Source organism: Heterodontus francisci, chromosome 7 (assembly GCF_036365525.1).
Source record: "Heterodontus francisci isolate sHetFra1 chromosome 7, sHetFra1.hap1, whole genome shotgun sequence".
NCBI lineage: Eukaryota > Metazoa > Chordata > Chondrichthyes > Heterodontiformes > Heterodontidae > Heterodontus > Heterodontus francisci.
The window spans coordinates 115741743-115768672 of NC_090377.1; the positions used below are offsets into that span (position 1 = coordinate 115741743).

Sequence of the window (26930 nt, forward strand, 5' to 3'; positions counted from 1 at the left end):
AGTCTTTGGCATGTGGGAGAAAACCAGAGCACCCGGAGGAAACCCACACAGTCACAGGGAGAACTTGTAAACTCTGTAAAGGGTGGGGTGAACTGATGCCGAATACAGGTGGATAGTGGACATCAGGGCACCAGGCAGTGGTCTTAGATTTCCTGCTTGTGTCACTGCTGGTTCCAATCTCTGTCTACACACCTCACTGGGCTATGGGGAAAGGGCAGGGGATGTGGGATTAATTGGTTGCTCTTTCAAAGAGCCGGCACAGGCTCGATGGACTGAATGGTCTCGATCCATGCTGCATAAGGCTGTGATTCTATTGTCTGTCCGATGGGCTCCACCACAACATCTTCACATTGTTTTCTATAAGTTGAATATACCAGCTGAAATTTTACAGTAGGCGGATGGACTAAAAGGATCCGACCTGTATTTTGCGGGTGCCCGGGCTTCAATTGGTGTGAGGCGGGGCTTCCACCCGCTTGAGGTAGGAAGTCCCACCTAATAGAGCTGCCGGCCAATCAACAGGCGGGCAGCTCAGTCCCAGCAGTGCCACTGGGAGCTGTGGCCACAGATGGGACTGCAGCCCAGCATGAAGGAAGGATACCTGGGAGCTGCGACAGCAGGCAAGTTTTGGTTGCTTCGCAGGGGGTAATCGGTCGGGCCCTGGTTAGGCAAGCTCGATTGGAGGGAAGGGGGTCGTGTTGTGTCTTGGGGGTAGTTGGGGTAGCAGGGGCAGCCCTCCATCAGGCATAGGGTGTCCGATCATGAGGGCCACCCTGGAATGCTTGGAGACTGCCTGGTTTTGCCAGGCAGCTTCTCCGGTCCTCGGCTGCCTGACCAACCACACATAAAATCGGCGTTTAAGGGCCTTTATTGGCCAGGGGAAGGCGGGCCTCGTTTATCACTCCAGCCGCCCGATTAAAGTGGCGGCGGAGGTGGGAGCAGGTCAGGAAGGCCTCCCGGAACCTCCCGCTCCATTTTACGCCGCCCCCCCCGCCACCATCCCGCTTGCCGGGATGGCGTAAAATTCCAGCCACCATCTACAAGGCACAAGTCAGGAATGTGATGGAATACTCTCCACTTGCCTTAATGGGTGCAGCTCCAACAACACTCAAGAAGCTCCACACCATCCAGGAAAAAGCAGCCCACTTGATTGGCATTCCATCCACCACCTTAAACATTCACTCCCTCCACCACCGACGCACAGTGGCAGCAGTGTGTACCATCTACAAGATGCACTGCAGCAACTCACCAAGGCTACTTCGATAGTGCCTCCCAAACCCGCGACCTAGACGGCCAAGGGCAGCAGATGCATGGGAACACCACCACCTTGAATTAATAAAAAAAAGATTAAACTGTAATTTTCACTCGCTCTCCCTCTAGACTTCTGAAGGCCATGGGAGTGTCCAGTGAAACCGCCGTGGAATTCAGTGTCAAATATTTTTGCCTCTTGGCGAGCAAACCTGAGAGATGTTCACATCCTTCCTCCCAGAATCCTTCTTGTGACACAGACTAACTTCGATCAAAAGACCCTCTGACTCTCCCAGGACAGGATTTAATCAGAAATGGATCCAATTTGAAAACGCCATAAATAAACGGATTGTCCGAGGAATTTAAAAAATACTTTCAGTGTGGTTCAATTATAGTCAGTTTTTATTGAATAAAGGGCATAGAATAGAAATAGAATTGTAGAAATTTTAAGGCACAGAAAGAGGTCACTTGGCCCTTCGTGTCTGTGCTGGCCGAAAAACAATCCACCCATTCTAATCCCACCTTCCAGCATTTGGTCCGTAGCCCTGCAGCTAACGGCACTTGAGGTGCATATCCAGACTCCTTTTGAATGAGTTGAGGGTCTCTGACTCAACAACCCTTTCAGGCAGTGAGTTCCAGATCCCAACCCCCCTCTGGGTGAAAAAGGTATTCCTCATCTCCCCTCTAATTCTTTTACCAATCACTTTAAATCTCTGCCCCCTCATCGCTGACCTCTCTGCTGAGGTGAATAGACCCGTCACCTCCACTCTATCCAGGCCCCTCAAAATTTTGTACATTTCAATCAGATCTCCCCTCAGCCTTCTCTGTTTTAAGGAGAACAACCCCAGCCTATCCAATCTTTCCTCATAGGTGCATTTTTCTGGTCCTGGCAACATCCTTGTAAATCTGCTCTGTACCCTCTCTAGTGCAATTGCATCCTTTCTGTAATGAGGTGACTAGAACTGCACACAGTACTCAAGTTGTGGCCTAAGCAATGAGTTATACAGTTCCAGCATAACCTCCTTGCTCATATATTCTATACCTCAGCTAATAAAGGAAAGGATTCCATATGCCTTCTTAACCACCTTATCGACTGTCCTGCTACCTTCAGGGATCTGTGGACATTCCAAGGTCCCTCACTTCCTCTACACTTCTCAGTATTTTCCCATTAATCGTGTATTCCTTTGCCTTGTTTGACCTCCTCAAATGCATCACCTCACACTTCTCCAAGTTGAATTCCATTTTCCACTTTTCTGCTAATCTGACCAGACTATCAATATCTTCCTGCAGCCTGCAGCTGTCCTCCTCACTATCTACCACAGGCCAATCTTTGTGTCGTCCGCAAACTTCTTGATCGTGCCCCCTATATTTATTTGCAAATCGTTAATATACACCACAAAAAATGAGGGGACCCTGTACTGAGCCCTGAGGAACGCCACTGGAAACAGCCCTCCAATCGCCAAAACACCCGTCAACAATTACTCTTTGTTTCCTGCCACTGAGCCAAATTTTTATCCACCTTGCTGCATTTCCCTGGATCCCATGAGCTTTTATTTTTTCAACCAGTCTGCCATGTGGCACCTTGTCAAAAGCCTTGGCTAAAATCCATGTAGAGCACATCAACTCCACTACCCTCATCTATCTTCCTTGTTACTTCTTCAAAAAATTCGATCAAGTTGGTCAAACAAGACCTTCCCTTAACAAATCCATGCTGACGATCCTTGATTAATCTATGCCTTACTAAGTGACAGTTTATCTTGTCTCTCAGAATAGATTCCAATAATTTGTCCACGACTGAGGTCGGACTGACTGGCCTGTAATTATTCAGCCTATCCTACGCTCCCTTTTTAAACAGAGGTACAACGTTAGTAATTCTCCAATCCTTCAGCAACACACCTAAATCCAGTGAGGACTGGAAAATGATGGTCAGACCCTCTGCTATTTCCTCTCTTGCTTCTTTTAACAGCCCAGGATGCATTTAATCTGGCCCTGATGATTTATCAACTTTCAAGGACGCTAATCCCATTAATACTTCCTCTCTCCCGATGTGTACCACATCCAATACTTCACACCCCTCTTCCTTAACTATAATATCTGCATCGTCCCCCTCTTTAGTGAAGACAGACGCAAAGTATTCATTCAGAACCATGCCAATATCTTCTGTTCTTACTCATAGGTTACCCTTTTGGTCTTTTATGGGCCCTACTCTCTCCTTAGTTGTCCTCTTACTCTGAATGTAATGCACCTCAAGAATTCTGCTCCCACAATTCCTTTCATACTAAAACTATCCCAGATAATATTGGGATAATTAAAATACCCTATTACTTCCCTATTGTTCCTGCACTTCTCAGAGATTTGCCTACATATCTGTTCTTCTATTTCCCTCTGCCTGTTTGGGCGTCTATAGTACACTACCTGCAGTGTGATTGGCCCTTTTTTGGTCCTTAGCTCAATCCATATGGCCTTATTTGATGAACCTTCCAACATATCATCCCGCCTCACAGCTGTAATAGTTTCCTTGACCAAAATTGCCACCACCCCTCCTTTCTTATCTCCCTCCCTATCATAGAGTCATCGAGTTTCTTCAGCACAGAAACAGTCCATTCAGCCTATCGTGTCTGTGCCGGCCATCAAGCACCTAAATATTCTAATCCCATTTTCCAGCACTTGTCCCGTATGCTATGCTGTGCCGTGTATGCTATGGCGTCTGAAAATCCTGTAACCAGGAATGTTGAGCTGCCATTCCTGTCCCTTCTTCAGCCATGTTTCTGTAATAGGGGTCAGGTCGGGTAGCAGGTCTTTACATCAGTACATGGGTAAAGGCCTGCTACCTGACCCGACCCCAAAGGATCCCGATGACATGTGTTAGGTTAGGTTCGGGTCGGGTCGGACTTCCGGGTCCGGCATTCAGGCTCGGGTCGGGTTTCCTTTGTACACCTTTAATTGAAATAGATACCCTTGAGCACTGCCAAACTCTTTATTTTCCAACCCTGGTTTCCTCTGCCTTCCAGACTCATCCATTAATTTTCCGCCTTCCATTTTAATTTCTGATTTTGTCCTAGCTGAGTCGACCTTCAGGTCCCCATCTCCCTGCCAAACTAGTTTAAACCCTCCCCAACAGCACGAGCAAAACGTCCCGCAAGGAACTCAGTCCTGGCTCTGTTCAGATGCAACCCATCCAGCCTGTACAGGTCCCATCTGCCCCAGAGCTGGTCCCAATGTCCCAGGGATCTGAAGCCTCCCTCCTGCACCATCTTTCCAGCCATGCATTCATCTGTCTTATCCTTCTATTTCTATACTCACTTGCTCGTGGCACTGGGAGTAATCCAGAGATTACTACTTTTGAGGTCCTGCTTACTAATTTCTTCCCTAGCTCCCTAAATGTTGACTGCAAGACCATATCCCTCTTTCTACTTATGTCGTTGGTTCCGTGAACTGTGAACCGTGACTGCTGGCTGTTCACCCTCACCCTTCAGGATGCTCTGTAGCCGCTCAGTGACATCTTTGACCCTGGCACCAGAAACAACACACTCTCTTGGATTCACGTCTGCGGCCACAGAAACGCCTGTCTGTTCCCCTGACTGTTGAATCACCTATCACTATGGCTCTTCCAGTCTTCCCTGTACCCCCCTGTGCAGCTGAGACACCCGTGGTACCACGGACTTGGCTCTGGCTGCACTCCCCAGGTAAAGCATCACTTCCTCAGTGTTCAGCACTGAATACCTGTTAGACAGTGAGATGCACTCAAGGGTCTCCTGCACTATCTGCCTGATTCTTTTTGACTGTCTGGTGATCACCCATTCCCTCTCTCCCTGCATACTCGTAAGCTGTGGAGTGACCACATCTATAAACGTGCTATCTACGTAGCTCAAATCCTCATGAATGCACCGCAGTGTCACCAGCTGCTGCTCAAGTTGCAAAACCGGAGCTCAAACTGCTGCAATTGACGACACTTCCTGCACTAATGGTTCTCCAGGATATGGGAAGCATTCTCAAGCTCCCACATAGCATGGGAGGTGCACTCTTGAGGTTGACGCAACCCTGCCATTCCTTTATTTATTCGTTGACCCTTTGCTACTGCTAAAAAAAAACTTTAACAATATTACAACACCTTCGAATTATTAATAATACCTTACTAGTACTGATAAATTCTGCTAAAATAATCAATACAGTTCACTAGTTAAAATAAAACTTACTCAAAAAAAACAGCTACTCACTTGTTTCTAATTATGAAGCTATTTACACACACACCCTAACAGTAGTGTACTAATCCAGCTATTTCGTGTTATTTCCTAACAGCAGTTACTCAGCAACATTGCAGCTTTCTGTGACATTACTGCTCACTTTGTTTTTTTAAACTCCGGTGTGCCTGGACTTCTGTCTGCTGCTCTCCTGGAAGGTAAGTGCTCGAGGCATGTTCTCCCTGCAGGTCCACTCCTGTCCCGGAAGGCAAATGCTCAAGGCATGCTCCTCACGCAAGTCCATTCCTGTCCTGGGGCTGAGATGATTGGCATCCAACAACCACAACCATCTTCCTTTGTGCCAGGTATGACACCAGCCAGGGTAGAGTTTTCCACAATTCCCATTGACTTGAATTTTACTAGGACTCCTTGATATCAATGACAGTCACTCTCACCGCACCTCTGGAATTCAGCTCTTTTGTTCATGTTTGGACCAAGGCTGTAATGAGGTCTGGAACCACCTGGCCCTCGTGGAACCCAAACTGAGTATCAGTGAGCAAGCTATTGCTGAGTTATTGCAGTTTGTTAGCACTGTCAATGACAATTCCCATCACTTTTCTGGTGATTGAGAATAGGGCAATAATTGCATTGGTTCTGCTTTTTGTGGACAGGACATATCTGAGCAATTTTCCACATTGCCAGGCAGATGTCAGTGTTGTAACTGTATTGGAACAGCTTGGTAGGGGCGTGGCTGGTTCTGGAGCACAAGTCTTCAGCACGACAACCGGACTGTTGTCAATACCCATAGCCTTTGTGTATCTAATGTGCTCAGCCATTTCTTGACATCACATCAAGTGAAGTGAATTGGCTGAAGACTGGCTTCGCTGATCTTGGGAAACTCAAGAGGAGGCCGAGATGGATCATCCACTCAGCACTTCTGGTTACAGATGGTTGCAAATGTTTCAGCCTTGTCTTCTGCGCTCCTGTGCTGGGCTCTGCCATCATTGAGGGATCGAAGGACAATGGGCTGAAATTTATGTTCAGCGGCCACAAACAATGGCGACCCACATGCGCGGACCATAGTTCACGGAGCCAACGTGATATTAAACATGGTGGCTCATTGACGTGGAGGGGGCGGGCGGTCCGTCCCCTGCAATGTCATCAGGCGCCACTGCACAGGCATCGACGCCATTTTTAAAGGGCTTCGAGCCCCACATTGCAATTTACATTTTTAAAGGGAAATGTTTTGTAAAAAGTTTAATTTTTTGATCTAGCCCCTCTCCCACCACCCACCCAACAACCATACATTTAATGTGCACCTGACCTTCCCCCCTCCACAAAGTTCACAAACTTGAATATTTACCCCATCCCACCATCCCCTACACCAATCAAATTACTCTGACACCGCTCCCCGCCACCGCACAGAGAAACTTACCTGCTCCCCACCACCCTCCACCACCAGTGTTACGCCTTGGATCTCCAGATGGAGATCTGATGGCACGGGAGTGCTGGCTGTCGGCACTAATATTGGAGCGGAATGACAGAGGGCGTGAGTAAGTAATTCATTCCTTCATTTGCATTTTTTTCAATATGTAAATTGGGCTCCCATTTCCGAGCAGCGGATGGGGTAGGGGGGGCAGCCTGAGGCCTGTCCACCGCCGGCAATATTGGGTCGAGTCTTCCCAGCGTCGAGGCCGTGCTGGGTCTTTGGCAGAGGCATTTTGCTGCACACCCCTCCCCTCCCCCAGCCAGGAGTCACGATGTCAGGGGGCGACTGTAAAATCCAGCCCAATGTATCGTTCTTAAGGTGTGATGTCCAGAACTGCTCATTATACTACAGGTGTGGTCTAACCAGGGCTTTGTGTATAAACTGAAATATACATTCATATTCTCTGCTATGAATGGGTTCGTGGAGGCCACAAATGAACAATTAACCCCACACTGTGGTAGGCCCCAGGAATCCAATTCTTACAATGCAACAACAACTTGTATTGTTCGGAATGAATACAAAGAAATATTTGATGCCATCACGTTCTCTGACAAAGGGAGGTGAGACTGGATAATACAGCAAACAATCTTTGAACTAAGTCTCAAAAAACTGTGAATTGATGCTTGCGGATATCACTCCTGAATGACCCCTGGCTCCAATCATAGTTTATGTCCCCATGTTCTGGACTCGCCCTCCAGCAGAAATAATTTGTCTTCATATTAAACACCTCAAACAACCTCTTAATCTTTGATTCGTAATCTGCTTGTATTATTAACCTGCAACCTTCTTTGGTTTGGCTAAACTTTCACACTGAGCACATGCAGATATCTGTGTGTTATCCCTCATGATGCATACATCGGAAGTATCATTGTTAATTTAGCACTTGCTACCGCGGCAGGTTCTATCCCCTCTCCTGATATTGCATTCTCCTGTGGGTGGACCAGAGATGGGATATAATCTCGAGCTGGATCTGTTTCTGGAGATCACCACATACAGTAGGCTGGTATCCTACAGAATAAATCAAGGTCATTGTGATCTCCTGGACTGCTGACTGAAGAGATTGGAGAGGAATGTTCAGGATATTTTCTGCTCTGAACGGCCTAGATTTCCAGCTGTTTTCTCTCACCTCTCCCATGGCTCTAGAAGGGTGGGGAGTATCCGTATTGTGATGCACAAGGGGATCAGAGTGATATGAGCTGGCAGAGTCCAACAAGATAGTGCAAATGGGGCAGACAGGATGGGAAGAAGGTCGATGAGATTAACCCCCTGCTGGGGGAAGGTTAAGAGAGGAGGATGGGGCAGTTGTTGCTGTTCCATCACAACAATTTAAAGATAAAGATCGAGTCTTGATCAAAATCCTGGAAGACAGAAAGTCAAATCCAGGCACAGGTAACATCACAAGCACATAGCATGTATGACAGCAGTGAGTGCCTCAATGAACACTTCAGGGAACACAAGGAGAGGCACAGAGGGAAGATGTGGGTTATCCAAGGGGAATTCAAGCTCGGAAGTGTAGCAGGAGAGGAGGAAGGCAGAGAAACTGTGCTGGGTTGGAGGAGGGATTAGGGTGGACAAAGTAACCAAGGGAGGAGAAATGAGAAGAGGTTTTACTGGGAGGTAAGGAAGGGGAGGAGTCAGGAGACAAGGTCCCAAGAGAAAACAGGAGGAAAGAAGGAGAGGTAGAAATAATAGATGTGGTCAAGAGCAGCAGCCAGAATGCACACACGAGTAGATACAGTGGGAACTCCAGTTATATAGGATAGCAGAGATTAGAAGAGACGAGCTCTGTTCTTAGATAGAGGACGTTCCCCCTGACTTCAGTTGCCATGTTACACCATGGATATTCAAAATGTTAATGTTCCAATATTTAATTAACCCACTGTCAGCCCACAGAGTAAACCTTCACTGGATCAACAACCCCACCAAACACGAAAGTACTCCACAAAGCAAAGCCCACAAACCCAACAGAAGTTGTCACTTTTTTAATCATTCTCCCACTAGATGGTTTGCTGAGTAAAAGGTTTGATCCCAGGTCTGTGAGGGAATTCAGCACAGTGAGGGAAGAGGTGCATTTCTCTCTCCGGGTTTTGGAACTTGAACGGCAGCTGGAGTCACTACGGGGCATCCACGAGGCTGGAACTTCATGGATAGCAAATTTCTGGAGGTGGTCACCCCGCAGCTTAACAATGTGCAGGCAGAGAGGGAGTGGGTGACCACAAGGAGGACAAGACAGGCAGGGCAGGGATCCCATGAGTGCATCTCACTCTCCAACCAGTATTTGGTTCTGAATACTGGTGAGAGTGATGGTTCCTCTGGGGAGTGCAGCCAGAGCCAAGTCCATGGCATCATGTGTGGCTGAGCTGACTAGTGGGGGAGGAAGAAGAGTAGAAGAGCAATAGTGGTAGGGGATTTGATATTGGGAACAGATAGGTGCTCTGCGGCCACTGTTGTGACACCAGGATCATATGTTGCCTCCCTGGTGCCAGGGTCAAGGACATCACTGAGCGGCTGCGGGACGTTCTGAATGGGGAGGGTGAACAGCCAGAGGTTGTGGTCTGTATTGGCACCAATGACATAGACATAAAGAGAGATGAGGACCTGAAGGCCGAATTTAGGGAGAGAAATTGAAAAGCAGGACCTCAAAGATAGTAATATCCCAATTAATCCTGGTGCCACCTGCTGGTGAGTGCAGAAAGAGGAAGATAGATCTCATGAATACAAGGCTGGAAAGATGGTGCAGGAGGGAGGACTTTAGATTCCTGATATTGGGACCACTTCTGGGGGGGGGGGGGGTGGGACCTGTACAAGCCAAATGGGCTGCAGCTCAACAGGGCTGGGACCCAGATACTCACAGGGAATTTTGCTCGTGATGTTGGGGAGGGTTTAAAATATCTTGACAGGGGATGGGAACCTGAGAGTAGATTCAGAAGGGAGAGGAGAAAAGTAGCAAATGGAAAGCAGACAATTAGTAAATGTGTTTGGAAGGCAGAGGAAACAAAGGCTCGAAAATAGACAAGGTAGTTTGATAGTGCTAAATGATATATCCTTCAATGCAAGAAGTCTAGGGAATAAGGCAGATGAGCTGAGGACACAGATTGACACATAGGAGTATGATATTATAGCTGTTACTGAGACATTGCTGAAAGAAGGGCAGGAATGGCAACTCAACATTCCTGGTTACTGGGTTTTCAGACGAGATAGAGAGAGGGTTAAAGAAGAGGGTGGTGTGGCATCATTGATTAAGAAAACAAATCGAACTGTGGGGTGTGGGGGGGTGGGGGGGAAGATATGGAACAGGAATCATCAAATGAGGCCATATGGGTTAAACTGAAGAACAGAAATGGGGCAATCACACTGCTGGGAGTGTACTACAGGTCGCCAAACAGTCAGAGGGAGATAGAAGAACAAATATGAAGCAAATCTCTGAGAAGTGCAAAAATAATACTGCAGTAATTGTGGGGGATTTAAACTAAACCCAATATTAATTGGGATAGAATTAGTGTGAAAGGCACAGAGAGAGCGGAATTCTTAAAATGTATTCATGAAAACTTTTTCAGCCAGTGCGTAGCAAGCCCAACAAGAGAGGAGACTGTTCTGGACTTAGCTTTAGGGAATGAAGCTGAGCAGGTGGAAGGGGTATCAATGGGGGTGCACTTTGGTGGAAGTGATCATAATTCAATTAGATTTACATTAATTATGGAAAAGGTCAAAGAAAGACCAGGAATAAAAGAGCTCAACTGGGGAAAGCTAATTTTACTAAGCTGAGATGTGATTTAGCTAAAGTGGACTGAAATCAGCGACTTGAAGGTCAATCAGTGCCGGATCATTCGGAGGCATCAAGGAAGAGCTAATGAGGATTCAGAGCAAGTATGTTCCCTTAACCAAAAAGGGTGGGACTAACAAATCCAGAGCCCCTGAATGTCGAGGGTCTTAAAGGAGAGGATAAAGAAAGAAGGACAATCTGATAACAGGGCTCAATATTGCGGAAAACCTAGTGGAGTATAAAAAATGGAGGGGTGAAAAAAATTGGTAAGTAAAATCAATGAAAAAACAAAGATTTTTTAAATAAATATAGCTAACAGCGTACTAATGTTTGAATCGGGGGAAAGTGATAGACAAAGTAATTCCAGGCCAGTCAGCCCAACCCTGGTGGTGGGAAAACTGTTTCAAAAAATTCTGAGAGACGGGATAAAGCTTGATTTAGAAAGACAGTCAACATGGATTTGTTAAAGGAAGGGCATGTCTGACTAACATGAGTGAATTTTTTTGAGGAGGTAACAAGGTGGGTTAATGAGGGTAGTGCATTTGATGCAGTCTATATGGATTTTAGCAAGGCTTTTTATAAGGTCCCACATGGCAGACTGTCACAAAAGTAATAACCCATGGGGTACAAGGCAAAATGGCAAGTTGGATCCAAAATCAGCTGAGAGGCAGGAAGCAAAGGAAATTGGCTGATGGGTAGTTTTGTGATTGGAAGGCTGTTTCCAGTGGGGTTCCACAAGGCTCAGTACTAGGTCCCTTGCTTTTTGCAGTACATATCAATGATTTGGACTTGAATGTAGGGATCTGATTAAGAAGTTGCAGATGATATAAAAATTGGCTGTGTGGTTGATAATGAAGGGGAAAGCTGCAGAGGGACGGGATTGAATTAACTTTGCATTTCTCCCACCACAATCAGAATCGTATATTTTGATTGGGGGCTTTGACTTGAGCGGTCGGTTGTAACAGTACATATTCATTTCATTCACTCCTCCATTTTACAATAACTACAGCTGACATTGCTTATAGCAGCCATTTCAGGTTCAAGTTTAAATTTTTTCATCATCCTTCCTTTGGATGACGTACCATGTAAACATTACATTTCTTTTGGTTACGTGTCATCAAATTGGATTGTAGTTTCGTGCGCAAGTTTGTATTATTTTAGCAAACTAACAGGAAAAGCCCATGAGGTTTATTCACTGTTGCCTGATGAGAGTTCATCAGACTATGAGATTTTAAAATGCTATCCTGGGTACATATGAGCTAGTACCAAAGGTGTACCGCCAAAAATTCTGAACCCTCCGAAAACAGCCTAAATAAACTTACCTTGAGTTTGAAAAGTTAAGCAGCTTGCTTTCAACCAATGCGTACGGGTACTTAAGATAGAGTCCACCAATGAAAACCTCAGAGAAGTGATCCTCCTCGACGAGTTCAAAAACTCACTTCCCCTTTCCATAAGAAACCACGTGGAAGAACAAAACGTTCCAAGAGCCAGGTAGGCAGCAATCCTGGCCCAATTCACAAGCCCTTGCCCCAAGGGAAACCCTTCCCTAGTCAGCTCCAAAATCCTGAAAAGAATAGAAGGTGGGAGGGTGATAGGAGGATGAACAGCCGTGGGCAAGAAGGGAGAGCTGGAAACACAGGGGGCCCTCCTCGGGCCAAAAAGGTTGGTGCTGAGAGCAGGAGTGACGCCCAAAAACCTGTATGTTTCCATTGTAACAAGGCAGGTCACCTTCGAGCTGACTGCTGGAAGTTACAGAGAAAACCCATAAGTTTAGTCAGGGTACACAGACCAGTGCAGGAAAAGGGGCCCTGATGGAAAGCACAGCAGACCAGGCTGTGTCTCTAACTGCGGCAGTAAAACCTATCGCTGTGAGTGTGGGAAAACGTAGCGAAATCCCAGAGAGTTACCAAGATTTTGTGTCCAGAGGAAAAGTGACCCCCATATCCCTCGAGTGAGGTGAGGAAAACCACAGTCATCCTCAGGGATACAGGGGCCACCCAATCCCTCATTCTGGGAAGACTGCTGGTAAATAGTATGGGTGGAAAGTATATGCCCATAACTTTATACCGGGTGCACCTGGAGTGCGACCTTGTTTCAAGACCAGTAACCATGGGGATTGTCCTTAGTTTACCTTTGGATGGGGTCGACCTGCTCCTGGGTAATGATCTGGCGAGGGCAAAGGTGGTAGCATCTCCAGTGGTTTTTGAAAGACCAAAAAAGGTCAGGGAGACAGAGCAGTTACAGGAAAAGGTCCCTGGCATTCTCCCTGACTGTGTGGTGACCTGGTCCATGGCCAAACAAACCCCGTCAGAGGAGGCTGAACTGGCACTGCAGACAGATGACCCGACTGTCTGGTTATCTGAATCCTTCTTTGGGAAGTTAGAGGGCCCAGAGGATGGATTAAGCAGGTCTTCCTTGGTCGAGACTCAACAAGTCGACACAGGGTTAAAAAAGTTAGCACAGACTGCCCAAACTGAAGCTGAAGCAGAGGGAGTTCCAGAGTGCGACTATTTAAAGGATGAGGTGCTGATGAAGAAGTGGAAACCTCCTCACAGACCTGCAGATGAAGAGTGGACAGTGGTTCACCAGGTAGTGGTGTCGCCGAGGTACCGTAGGGAAATATTGAGAATAGCCCACGACATTCCAATGGCTGGACATGTCGCTATTAGAAAAACCTAAGGCCACATCAGACAGCATTTTCACAGGCCACAACTCCACAAGGATGTGGTGGAGTTCTGTGAGACTTGCTACATGTGCCAGGTTGTGGGGAAGCCTCAACTTGCAATAAAACCAGCACCCCGAATTCCCATATTGGATTTTGGGGAACCGTTCAGCAGAGTGCTGGCAGATTGTGTGAGACACATGCCAAAAACAAAATGGGGCTACCAGTATCTGCTCACCATTATGGATGTGGCTACTCAATTTCCAGAGTCTATCCCTCTAAGAACTATCTCTGACAAGGTAATGGTGTAGGGGCTAACCCATTGTTCACACAATATGGTCTGCCTGCTGAGATCCAGTCAGATCAGGCCACAAATTTTATGCCCAGTATTTTTCAAAAAGTCATGGGTACACAGGGACGATCCTTCCCTGTTAGACTACATCTCCATGTTCCGAGAATGGCTCACGAGAGCCTGTGCGGTGGCTCAGGAACACCTCAAAACCTCCCAGACAGCTATGAATAGGCAGGCGGATAAACATGCCAAGGCCAGAATATTTCAGCCCACAGGCCATGTGTTAGTGCTATTACTAATACAGGGAGAATCATTGAAAGCCCAATTCAGTGGCCCATACAGAGTGGTAAAGAGAAGGTAAATTATATAATTGACGCCACAGATCGTAGGAAAAGCAAAGGCTGTGCCATTTCAATATGTTAAAAGAATATCACAGCCATGAAGGGGCAAACAAGCACAGCTCTGTAAGGCAGTCAGGAAAGAGGAGGGTGAAAGGGACAGTCAGGATGAGTTAGAAGGAGGCCAGGAGGATTCCCAAATCAAACCGCCTACCATCCGGTTCACTAACACTGAAATGTTAGGGAAATTGGACACCGTACTCTCCTATTTAAACACAGAACAGAGAGGAGATCTAACAAGGCTTCTCATAGCGTTGAAAGAGATCTACGGGGGCAAACCAGGGTGCACGACCCTAACCCTGCACCATGTGGATGCAGGAGAGACCCCTCCCATAAAAAATCCCTATCACCAAGGTCCCAGGAAACTGACCCAGGTTCAGGAGGAAGTTCAGAATGAAGACCTAGAAATTAAAGATTTAAATTCTGAAGGGAGACACAGAAAAGCTCATAAGCCAAAGGAAAACCCTAAGTCCAAGAAGGTATTTGGAGGGTGTGATGGTGGTGGTGACTGCAATTCAAGTATCATAACTGAGGAGGAATTGTGGGCCAGGTTGGATGAGCTGGAACAACAGGGATGCAGGACGAAATTGATTGGTGGTCTCAAGCTGCAAGGAAAAAAAATCCAGCACTGGGTTAAAGTACAAAATGACTGAAACACTTCAAGACATGTTTAAAACTTTGCCTGACAAAGTGTCTGATGATGTTATGGTGCCATTTGGCCCACTTGCATTTATGCCAGGTAACCTCACTCTTCCCCTCCCTGCACCTCCCTCAACCCTCCCTTCTTTCGACCCTGATGCCAGTCCCGCTTCCTCCCTGCTTCCTCTCTCCTCTCTGAACCCCTCGCTCCTGCATCCTCACTTTCTCCTCCTCCATCCTCCCCTCCTCCTCCTCCCCCCTCATCTTCTCCCCTCCTCCCTTTCATCCCACTACTCCCTCCTCCTGGCACCCCTCCTGACCTCTCCGCTCCTGGCCTCTCCTCTCCCATCTCCCCATTCCACTCCTCCTTTCCCCCCTCCACCCCCTCTTCCTTTCCCCCATCCCCTCATGCACCTCCCTGTGGCCCCCCCGCCATCCCTCCACTGCCACTCCTGCCCACCCCTCACCCAAGCTCCTCTCCAGACCCATCTCCATATCATCCAGCTTCCCGTACAGGAATTAATTTGGAAAGGATTGAAAGGTCAGTGAGGCCTGGTTTTGACGTTTGGTCGATTGCCAAGCTTGTGAATAATAAAACACTTCAGGGTATTAATGTTCAGATTTGACAGGGTGGACTAAATTCCAACACCACATAGAGCTTGTGATTGGAAGCTGGGCTTGTTGAATTTGTCACCTGATGTTCTTTCCTGTTACTGGTGAGTGATGGATGTGTTCAAGTCCAGGCAGATTTTAAGGTTCAGAGCATTATTTGTACTGCTCCTTATACCAGATTGCTGTCTCGCTAGATGACAGAAGACGAAGAGGGTTTGGGCTGTGGAGAACCAGGTTATTTGTCTGCACAAAGAACAACAACTCCCAAAGTGCCTTTGCAGGTAAGTTAAGGGAGAGGGTGCCCCAAGATGGAGGTGGCCTCTCTCCAACTGTTTCAAATGTAAAATCAAAACTGGCCTCACCATTGTGGGAAGGGGCACCCTGTCCGCATGGCGGCCCACAGCTGTAACTGAAGTCAAGTAGGCTGGGGGTGGGGGGAGTGGGGGGGGCCTCTGAGCTTGCCGGGAGCACTGGTCCATTGGTCTGCTGCTGGGAGGCTGCTCCCAGGTAGCTGGCCTCTTCCCAGCGCCTCTGGGACCTGAAGGCCCACTGGAAAAATCCAGTTGGCCTCTGACAATCGACCTTAGTCGGTCCTTAACTAGTTGAAATAAAAAGACAAAGTGCTGGAAATACTCAGCAGTTCTGGCACCATCTGTGGAGAGACAAACAGTGAACATTTCATGTCTGTCCTTTCATCAGAACCTGCTGAGTATTTCCAGCACTTTCTGTTCTTTCAGATTTCCAGCATTCGCAGTATTTTGCTTTTACCTTAACAAGTTGAATCGGCTACCTGCCGCTTGTAGGACGGCCTCACCCACCCCTTCCTGCCGCCTGGAAAATGGCCCAGGGGGTGGGATGGAGTCAGGGAACCGGCTCGTTGCCTGGCAATGCAGAATTCCACACCTGCCCTCCTCCGTTCAGAGACTGTGCAGCATTTTGCTAAGAATCTAAAAACAATCCCTTAGCAATTATCATGATAGATCACGTTTAATTGATGTAATCTTCTCTGATTCTAAACTGCACTGTTAGCAGCTCTAGTAAGTTGCTGTTTGGGATAGAAATGCGATACTGAACTCATGTGCCTCCTGGCTTGACGTAGTCATATGACCTCTACCTGAGGCACTCTGACTGCAGGCAGCCATCACAAGCAGTTTCATTAAAGACACAGTACACACCAGACTGTTATCTTGTGAGCTCATAACCTGGTGTCAGAGTGGAGCTGAGAGTGGGTGTTGAAGAGCTGTTTAGAAGCACAGCTGCAGAACTAAGGTCACAGGAATGGTCACAACTGCTAAAAGCTGCTAAAAGCTACAGGAAGCCACAGAAAAGTAATAGAGAAACAGCTGAAAGCACAGGGTATGAAAATGGCTGCAAATGTTTCCTCTGCCTGTGCCAGTCGAAATAAAAGGTGGTATGATGCAGAACTGGCAGTTTTTCCATTCGCAATGTCAAAATTATGAAATTACAACAAATTTAATTATCAAACCAGAGCAGCTACAAGTAGCTACACTTTTATTACTGTTGGGGAGAGACTGTTACAAAGTGTATTCCACCCTAAATCTCTCTGAAGAGCATAAAAAACAGATATCTGAAAGTTTGAACACCTTGAAGTCACACTTTGAACCCCAAGTGAACATAACCTATGAACAGTATGTGTACAATATTAGAGCCCAAGGTGAAAAAGAGTGCATTGATCAGTATGTGACTGCATTAACACAGCTCGCAGAATCCTGTGAATTTGAATTCTAAAAGATGGTCTAATTAAAGACATAATTGTACTCGGCATAAGAGATCCCACAGTGAGAGCACATCTACTGAGAGAAGACAAACTGACTCTCAGGAAAGCGATTGACATGTGCAGAAGTGGTGAGGTTGTAAATCAGCAGCTGTACCATATTCATGGCAGAACAGACCAGGCCTTGCATTATGCTGATAGACATTCCAGGCCGAAAGGGCATAAAGATCACAGACAAAGGGCAGGATTCAAATACTGCTGAGGGGATCACGTACAGGAAAAGAAGGCATGTTTAGTGTGGGGAGAACAGTGTTCTCACTGCAAGAAGCTGAATCATTCGACACACAAATGTTTGGTTGGAAGGAAGCACAACAAACAGGTACGGATGGCCACTGGAGGGATGTCAGCTGATGATTCTGACGAATCACTATACACCAAACAACAGGTTGGTTCAGTCAGATTGATAGGTGATGAATGGTTTGTGACTGTTGGAATGATGACTGCAGAAGGAGAATATCAAGTCAACATAAAGTGCCAGATAGACACCGGTGCATCATGCAACATCATGATCTTCACAGACCTCTGCGAAGTAGCTCAACATGGCGATCCAAACATGAAATCATCAAAAGTAAGTTTGAGGCTATATGATGGCACCAAACTAGTGCCGAGAAGACAAATTACTCTGAGAGCCCAATGCAATGACAAGAGTAAAGATCTGGAGTTCCAGATCATAGACGGCAAGCAAAAGCCACTCATCTCAGCCGCAGCAAGTCCAAAGCTTGGACTGGTAACCCTCAACGTGCAAAAGAGATTTGCAACGTGTCACAGCGCACTAAACCATTGACCACGGAAGAGATCCTAGAGGAGTACAATGATGTATTTACAGGTCTAGGATGTCTTCCAGGAGAACATCATCGTGAAGTCGATGAGAGGGTAAGACCAATTCAGCATCTGCCAAGGAAAGTTCAGCTGCCCTCAAGACCAGCCTGAAAGACAAGATAGAAGAGCTGGAAAAGAAGGGAGTAATCAAGAAAGTGACAACCCCGACAGAATGAAATTAGCAGCATGATAACAGTGAAACAACTGGGAAAACTGAGAGTATGTATTGACCCAAAGGATCTAAATAAAACTCTGAAGAGATCTCACTCACCCATACCAACCATTGGCAAAAATCTTCACTACACTAGATACGAAGGATGGTTACTGGCAAGTGAAGTTGGATGAAAGCAGCAGCTTTCTAACTACATTCTGGATGCCGTTCGGGAGATACCGATGGTTGCACATGCCGTTTGGCATTTCCATGGCCCCAGAGGAGATTCAACACAGAAAACATGAGATAGTGATCTTCCCAGAGTGGAAGTGAGAGTGGATGATCTGCTAGTTTATGGATGTGGAGACTCAGTGGATGAAGACATTACTGACCATGATCAAAATCTAGTGCGACTGAGGGACAGAGCTCGCCAGATGAACCGGAAGCTGAAAGAAAAAATTGCAATTAAAGATGCCCAAAGTCAAGTATATAGGTCATGTACTGACAGAAAAAAGTCTTTGCCCAGATCCTGAAAAGAAGAGAGCAGGAGCAGCGATGCGGCGACCAACAGATGTAAAAGCAATGCAACGATTTGTTGGATTCGTCAACTATTAAGCAAAATTTTTGCCCAATTTGTCATCGGAATGTGAACTATTAAAGCAACTCACTGCCAAGGATGTGCAGTGGTATTGGGGCACAGAACAAGAAGCAGTGTTCACTAAAATCAAGCAACTAGTGACTGCAAAGCCAGTGCTGAAATACTATGATGTAAAAGATGAAGTTACTGTGCAGTGTGACGCCAGCGAGACAGGACTTGGAGCAACCCTAATGCAGCAAGAACAATCGGTTCCATTTGTATCCAGGACGTTAATGCAAACGGAACGATGCTATGCTCAGATCGAGAAAGAGTGCCTGGCCATTGTCTTTGCTTGTAAACATTCTCATCAATTGCGACTTGGAAGAGACAAAGTGACAGTCAAGTCCAACCACAAGCCACTTCAAAGCATTTTCCTCAAGCCGTTACTATCTGCTTCAAAGCGTCTGCAAAGGATGTTACCCCGTTTACAAAGATACTATCTGGAAGTGACATACAAGCAAGGGAAACAGATGTACATCACTGACATGCTGTCGAGAGCTGCTCTCCCTATGAGTACAGAGGATGCTACAACAGAGTGTGAAATCTTCAGATCCAACATGAAGCTGCAGCTCGACATGATCGGGAAGTCATCAACCCAGCAGAGACATTGAATCTGACTGACATGCACCTTGTTCAAATCAAGCGAACTACCCAACAAGATCCAACTCTCCAAGTGTTGCAAGAAATAGTGATGAAAGGATGGCCTGACAGCAACAAGGACACTCCTGTGATCACAGCAGTGTATTGGGCTCACAGAGATGAATGGACAACCCAATATGGCATTGTGCACAAAGGAAATAGAATCATTATCCCTAAGGAGTTGAGAGGAGAGATGCTAAAGCGCAACATGCAAGCAACCAAGGAATTGAGTTGAGTCTGAGGAAGGTGAGAGAAGTGCTCTACTGGCCAAACATGAGCAATAAAATCAAGGACCACATCAGCCAGGACAGTGAGTGTAACGAGTACCAAGCTAAGCAAACTAAAGAGTCGCTGATGGCACATGACATCCCAGACAGACCATGGATGAAGCTGGGAGTAGACATCTTCACTCTCGCAGGAACTAATTATCTTGTCACTGTAAACCAGCTGACTTCAATGACTACCGGTGAGATTATAGATTACCTGAAAGCACACTTCAGTCGTTACGGTATTCTAGACATAGTTTTGACAGACAATGGCCCTCAGTTCACGAGTGAAGAATTTAGCCACTTCAAAAAGGATTGGGAAATCCAACACCATCCTTCATCACCACACTATCCCCGGTCAAATGGAAAGGCTGAGGTGGCAGTGAAAATCGCCAAAGGAATCATAAAGGAATTGAGCAAATCTGGCACAGATGTGTACAAGGGAATTCTCAAGTGGTGAAACACACCTACTGAAGACATGGAAAGTAGTCCAGTACAAAGTCTAATGTCATGCCGCACCCAAACTACTCTTCCAATAGCAAAAAGGCTATTGAAGCCAGAGGTAGTAACAGGTGTGAGTGACAATAACAAGGTGAAATGGCAGAAAGTCAAATTTCACGTTGACAGAACTACCAAAACATTGACAGAAATGAGCATTGGAGAGCCAGTAAGGGTACAAACCTTCAATACTCTCAACAAGAGTCAGCCCAACTGGCAACTTGGGACCTGTGTCGAGCAGTTGTCACCTCAATTGTACGCGGTGGAGGTGAACGTCCAGAATGACAAACAACGAATGCATGAGAACTTGTTGTGCATAGTGGGTAACTTGACAACTCACAATGTCAATGATAATGCATGCACCTTTTTCTTGTCTGACAAGGGGGATGTTTGGGATAGAAATGCAAAACTTTACTAATTTGCCTCCTGGCTTGCCGTAGTCATGTGACTTCAACCATGAGACACTCTGACTGCAGGCAGCCATCACAAGCAGTTTCATAAAAGACACGGCACATCCAGACTGTTGTCCTGTGAGCTCGTAACAGTTATGTTCCAAACAGCTTTTAGAACCTGGCACATTTAACTCAATGCTTTAAATGTTTTATTTTAATTTTTGACTGCGTTTACAATATAAAGTTAATTTTTAATGGTGTTGGTGTACCGTGGTTCATTGTGATGAGAGTTGTGACTGAGCTGTTCAATATGTCTATAAAATGTGGAATGAGAAAAGGCCATTCAGACAATCATATTGAGACTAACTCAGAGGCACGTTGGGAGCAGGGAGGGCTTTGACATTGAGTGAGGGAGGCGGAGGTAATCTCAATGCATCTGTCAGCTGCATTTCAACACAGCCAGCAAACTATTATTTTGGCGTTGATTGTGTGGCAGTGGGTGTGAAGAGGACCCGCATGGTGCGATCTCAACTCCAATATCTCAAGGGCCAATACATCCACCTCCCTCCAGCCCCCCCTTCCCATAATTCCCCGTCTCCCTCTTCCCATTCCCACTCCCTCCTGCATTCTCTGCACCACCCACTCTTAGCCCTCCCCGTTCCCCTGCACCTTCCCCTCTTCCCGCTTCCCATTCTCTTCCCCCCTTCCCCACATCTCCAGCTTCCTGCCTGGGAAATCACCCCGTTGCCTTCGACTGAAGGGAAAGTGGTGGGCGGTGCCTGGCGATTGGTCGATTCCAAAGCCGTCAATCTTTCCACTATGTCAAAGTTGAACGTTATCACAGACAGGTTTTATTATTTGTGCTCAATTCCAGCACAACACGGAGCTTGTGATTGGAAGCTGGGCTTGTTCACTTTGGGGCTTAATGATCTTTCCTGTCCCTGGTGAGTGATGGGTGTGTTCAGGTCCTGGTGGATTTTAAAATTCAGAGTATTGTTGGTACTGCCCCGAATACAGCAATGTCCTTCAGCTCGATGGCAGAAAAACCCATTTGGGCTGTGGAAAACAAGGTTATTAGGCTGCACAAAGAACCAAAACTCCCAAATTGTGAGTTATGTCATAAATCCAAGCAGATTTATTCCATCCTGCCTCACATGTGATACATCCATATAACTAGGGTACAGTGTGAGAGACCCCAGGGTACATTGTGAGGGATCAGGATATAATGTGAGGGACCCTGGGGTATACTGTGGAATTATGGCCAACACGGACTGTGGGCCGGAAAAAGTTGCCTTAAAATGTAAGCAACTAAACAGCAGATCAGAATGGCAGGAGTTCAGTCTTAGTGTGGTCAGTGGAGTAGCAGTGTTTTGGCGGCAGAGTCCCGGAATTTGGAACACACATTTTAGCAAAGAGTGTGCAGGACTGGGAGATGTGCAGTGGGCAGGGTCAGAGGTCAGGGTTTGGGGATTGGCAAGGAGTCCCAAGTAACTTTAAATTAGCTATTCACTTGTAGTTAGTCCTGAAATTCACCGACTGTTGGAGCCAGGGCGATGTAAACAGTGGAACAGAGAAAGAGAGGGGCCAAGGATAGAAGTGCCCAGCTGCTGGCCAGACCTGGAGACGTGTAACCTCTCATGAAACAAGTTTAAAAGCCAGAGCCTTTCTGATGAAAGATCACAGACCTGAAACGTTAACTCTGTTTCTCTTTCCAGAGCTGCAGCCTGATCTGTTGAGTATTTCCTGCACTTTCTGTTTTTATTTCAGATTTCCAGCATCTGCAGTATTTTGCTTTCATTCTGGCAGAGGTCCAGTTGCTCGATTAGACACCAACATGGCGAGATGTTTTTTTGAGGAGCAGGAAGTCGCTGCCTTGTATCAGAAATTCAGCCTTCCTTCACCTGCTGAAATCAACAATCTCATCCTCAACTATCTGCAGAGAAAGGTGAGAATGTGGCCGATCCAAAAATCAGCATCTGGGTCAGACGGTCAGGAGTTCAAGTCCCAGTCCAGAGACATGAACACGTAATCCAGACTGACATTCCCAATGTAGTACCGAGGCAGTAGTAGTAGTACTGTTGCCTTTCAGATGAGATGTTAAACTGAGGCCCTGTCTGCCCTCAGGTAAATGTAAAAGATCCCATGGCACTATTTGGAAGAAGAGTAGGGGAGTTGTCCCCGGTGTCCTGACCAACATTTATCCTCAATCAACATCACAAAAACAGATTATCTGGTCATTATCACATTGCTGCTTGTGGGAGCTTGCTGTGCACAAATTGGCTGTTACTGTAAAGCATTTTGAAATCCTGAGATTGCAAAAGACTGGATAAAGAAATGAACTTGGGTGTGCAGGGTACAATTTCAAAATCTTGAAACTTGAAAGTATAGTGAACAGCGAGGAGGATAGTGTTAAACTCCAAGAGGACATCGACAGGCTGGTGTATAGGGTGGACACATGACAGATAAAATTTAATGCAGAGAAGTGTCAGGTAATTCGTTTTGGTCATAAGAACAAGGAGAGGTAATATAAAAATGAAGGGTGTATATCTAAAGGGGGTGCAGGAGCCGTGGGACCTGGGGGTATATGTGCACAAATAATTGACGGTGGCAGGACAGGTTGAGAAAGTGTTTAAAAAGGCAAACAGGATCCTGGGCTTTAGAAATAGAGGCATAGAGTACAAAAGCAAAGATGTTAATGGTGAACCTTTATAATACACCTGTTTGCCCTCAATTGGAGAATTTTGTACATTTCTGGACACCACACTTTCGGAAGGATGTGAAGGCTTTAGAGGGGGTGCAGAAAAGATTAACTAGAATATTTCCAGGACTAAGGTCCCTCAGTTACGTGGATTGATAGGAGAAGCTGGGGTTGTTCTCCTTCGAGAAGAGGTTAAGAGAAGATTTGATAGAGTTTTTCAAAATCATGAGAGGGTTTGGACAGAGGAGATAGGGAGAAACTGTTCCCATTGGTGAAAGGGTCAAGGACTAGAGGACATCGATTTAAGGTGAATGGCAAAAGAACTAAAGGCGACGTGAAAAACCTTTTTATGCAGTGAGTGGTTAGAATTTGGAATGCACTGCCTGAGAGTTTGGTGGAAGCAGCTTCAATCGAGCCTTTCAAAAGGGAATTGGATAATTATCCAAAGAGAAATTTTGCAGGGCTATGGGAAAAAGGGCAGGGAGTGGGACTTGGTGAGTTGCTCTTGCAGAGAGCTGGCATGGATACGATGGGCCAAATGGCCTCCTTCTGTGTTGTAACTGTTCTATGATTCTACGATAAGACTATGTTTCTTCTCTAGTGGCCAATCTGTTACACTTTGATTTGTCTAAATACTTTTGAAGTGTGATATTGCCTTTAAATATTTTCCAGCAGTGACTGGGATTTATAGTTAAGTGTAAAATACATGGAAATCTGTGAAATGAAACCTGAGTACTTTTCAGAATTTAATAGTTAAATGTTGGAGGTACTTTTTCCAATGTCAACTTGATTGTTACCAGTCCTCTCACCACTGGGTAGTTCGCCATCACCAACACCACCTACTTCCACCTCCATTACATTGTCCAGCTCCACTCCTGCCTCAACTCATCTGCTGCTGAAACCCTCATCCATGTCTTTGTAACCTCTAGACTTGACATTCCAACACCCTCCTGGCCGGCTTCTCACATTCCACACTCCGGAAATTTGAACTCATCCAATATTCTGCTGTCTGTGTCCTAACTCGCCCCAAGAGCCACTCACCCATCATCCAGGTCCAGCAACTCCTTGATCCTGGTTTTCAAATTTCAATTCTGACGTCTTGTTCATTCTCAATTTTAGGCACTCCACTACTGGCGGCCGTGCCTTCACCTGCCAAATCCCTAAGTTCTGGATTTCTCTCCCTAAACCTCCCCAACTTTCCTCCTTGAAGACGCTCCTTAAAACCGACCTCTTTGACCACACTGTCAGTCATTTATCCCAAATTTTCTTCATGTGGTTCCTGAGAAATGGCTTGGGATGTTTTACTTCATTAAAGGCTCTATATAAATGTGAATTGTTGTAGTATTCTCACCGTGGGGTAATGATCTCATCTCTGAGTGAGAAGATGGCAGGTTAACAATTCACTGCAGATTTGAGCTTACAACCTCAGCGCAGTACTGAGGGCGAGCTGCCCTGTCAGAAGTGCTGACTTTCAGATATGCTGTTATCATGAAGTCCTATTAGCCTGTTCTGTTTAAACTTTTGGAAAAAGAGCAGGAATTCTCCTGGTGTCCAGGTGTAAGAACTAGGGTCGACAACTCCGCTTGGACATGTTCCTAGAGATTTCATCACATGATCACCCACCACCAGATGCTCTATCCCCAGTCAAACAGCCTTTTCCGCAACTCCAGTGTATTTGTAACCAATCAACTGAAGTGTTTAGAAGAAGAGAAAAGATACAAACCTTTTCTTTAATGCCCTACAATTTTTATCTCCGGCTGTTTCTCGCAGCAGTATACGGAAAATCGTTCCATAATTCCAGAGAGTGCAAGACAATCCTGGAGGGTTGGCAATGCTTAGTAAGAACCAGATATAACTCCTCCTCCTGGCAAGCTGTATCAGGAGGCTCTTTTGGAATGTGAAGCCCAGACCATTAATATGGCTGCGGCCTAACACCTCCAGAGCAAACAACCAGTCAGTCACTGGAAAATTAAATTTCTACCCAATTAAATCTGTCTTTTTGTTGTGTTAAAGGTGAGTGTTAATTCTTCTTATGCAGATCACAGTGAGTGACTAGATTAATTAATTTGGGGTTTCTTGCCTTTATTGTGTCTCCAGTTGAGGACTATATGGTTTCTGCCATTTCTAGGAACTCAATGTGCAGGCTTTCCAATAAAGCTATCAGGCACAGAATTACAGAACGCAAGGTTTTTTCTGGGGTGGGGAGATGGTGGTGATAGTGAAGAGATGGATGTATCAGTAAAATAATCTCGACTCGGGGTGTGCTTTGTATGGATCAACACTTAACAAATCTCCTGGCCTGCCTCCAAACCCAGGAGAAAAATCACAGGGAATAAAAATGGCTGTTTGGATGATTCTTGATCGTTGGTCAATCGGGTAATGAGGAGCGTGTTCTCTTTCTGATGACCATGGGGTAATGAAGAGATAGTTGACTTTCTGATTGGCTGTGGGTGTGTTGGCAGACCAATGGCGGGAGTGTTGAAGTGGGGGGACAGAGGGTGAAGATATTTGTGTTTGATTAAAATGTGATTCCCTTTTCAGAAGGGGAAGCCCTTCAGCCTGGCAGTGGATGTGGGATGTGGCTCAGGTCAGAGCTCCCGGGGACTGGCTTCTTACTTTGAAAAAGTGGTTGGAATTGATCTGAGTGGAGCTCAGATTGAAGAGGCCAAGAAACTGGATAGACCTGATAATGTCTCTTACAGGTAACCATAGTAATCTGAAGATTTTACAGAGCACAAAAACTAAAGTTGCAGCCTTTCTCATTTTGTTGAGGGTGATCAATTTTAGTTTCAGTAGTTCGATCGCATTCAGAGAGATCTAGACAAATAAAGTTCGTGACCATGAAAATTCTTGATGCATTTTAATATAATTTATTGGATGATAACAGGAAATATGAACCTTGGATGCAGATGCAATGAGTTTTCATGAGAAAGTTGGAAAAGGATTTGGATGTGATAATTGGTCATTGACTGAAAGCATTGTGTCAAAATGCTGTCATTATCAGCAATCAAGTATTGTGAAGCATAGAATCACAGATAGTTTAAGGCACAGAATGATCCACCTATTCCACCTTCCCGCATTTGATCCGTAGCCCTGCAGCTTATGGGACTTGAGGTGTATATCCAGACTCCTTTTGATCGAGTTGAGGGTCTCTGCCTCAACTATCCTTCGCTCCCTTTTTAAACAGAGGTACAATGTTAGCAGTTCTCCAATCCTCCAGCATCACACCTGTATGCAGTGAGGACTGGAAAATTATGGTCAGACCCTCTGCTATTTCCTCTCTTGCTTCTTTTAACAGCCTAGGATGCATTTCATCTGGCCCTGGTGATTTATCAACTATTAAGGATGCTAATCCCATTCTCCTTCCTCTCTCCCTATGTTTATCACATCCAATAATTCACACTCCTCCTCCTTGACTACCATATCTGCAGTGTCCCCCTCTTTTGTGAAGACAGACGCAAAGCATTCATGAAAAACCATACCAATATCTTCCGTTTCTACACATAGGTTACCTTTTTGGTCTTTTATGGGCCCTACTCTCTCCTTAGTTATCCTCTTACTCTTAACGTATTGATAAAATATCATTGGGTTCACCTTGATTTTGCTTGCCAATATTCTTTCATGCCCTCTCTTTGCTTTCCTAATTTCCTTTTTGATTTCATCCCTCCACTTTCTATACTCCTCTCAGCTTTCTGTAGCATTGAGTTCTTAGTGTCGGACATAAGCTTTCCTTTTCTGCCTTATTTTACCCGAT

At 45.8% G+C, this 26930-nt stretch overlaps 2 protein-coding genes across 7 annotated transcripts in view; both read left to right on the forward strand.

Annotated features, from left to right (window-relative positions):
* The window catches only part of LOC137371780 (putative methyltransferase DDB_G0268948), a 33589-nt gene extending 32019 nt beyond the window's left edge, over window positions 1-1570 (forward strand). Inside the window, exon 7 of the mRNA XM_068034643.1 lies at window positions 1378-1570. Coding sequence (XP_067890744.1) covers window positions 1378-1510 — 133 coding nt within the window. The 3' untranslated portion in view covers window positions 1511-1570. The remainder of the gene's footprint in view (window positions 1-1377) is intronic.
* A 3994-nt stretch (window positions 1571-5564) lies between these two features.
* The window catches only part of LOC137372257 (putative methyltransferase DDB_G0268948), a 48445-nt gene continuing 27079 nt past the window's right edge, over window positions 5565-26930 (forward strand). The window contains exons 1-4 of one of the 6 annotated variants that reach the window (XM_068035962.1): window positions 5565-5644; window positions 15476-15562; window positions 22246-22423; window positions 25718-25878. In XM_068035962.1, coding sequence (XP_067892063.1) covers window positions 22313-22423; window positions 25718-25878 — 272 coding nt within the window. In that variant the 5' untranslated portion in view covers window positions 5565-5644; window positions 15476-15562; window positions 22246-22312. The other 5 variants (XM_068035965.1, XM_068035961.1, XM_068035960.1 and 2 more) reach the window with 5 other exon arrangements.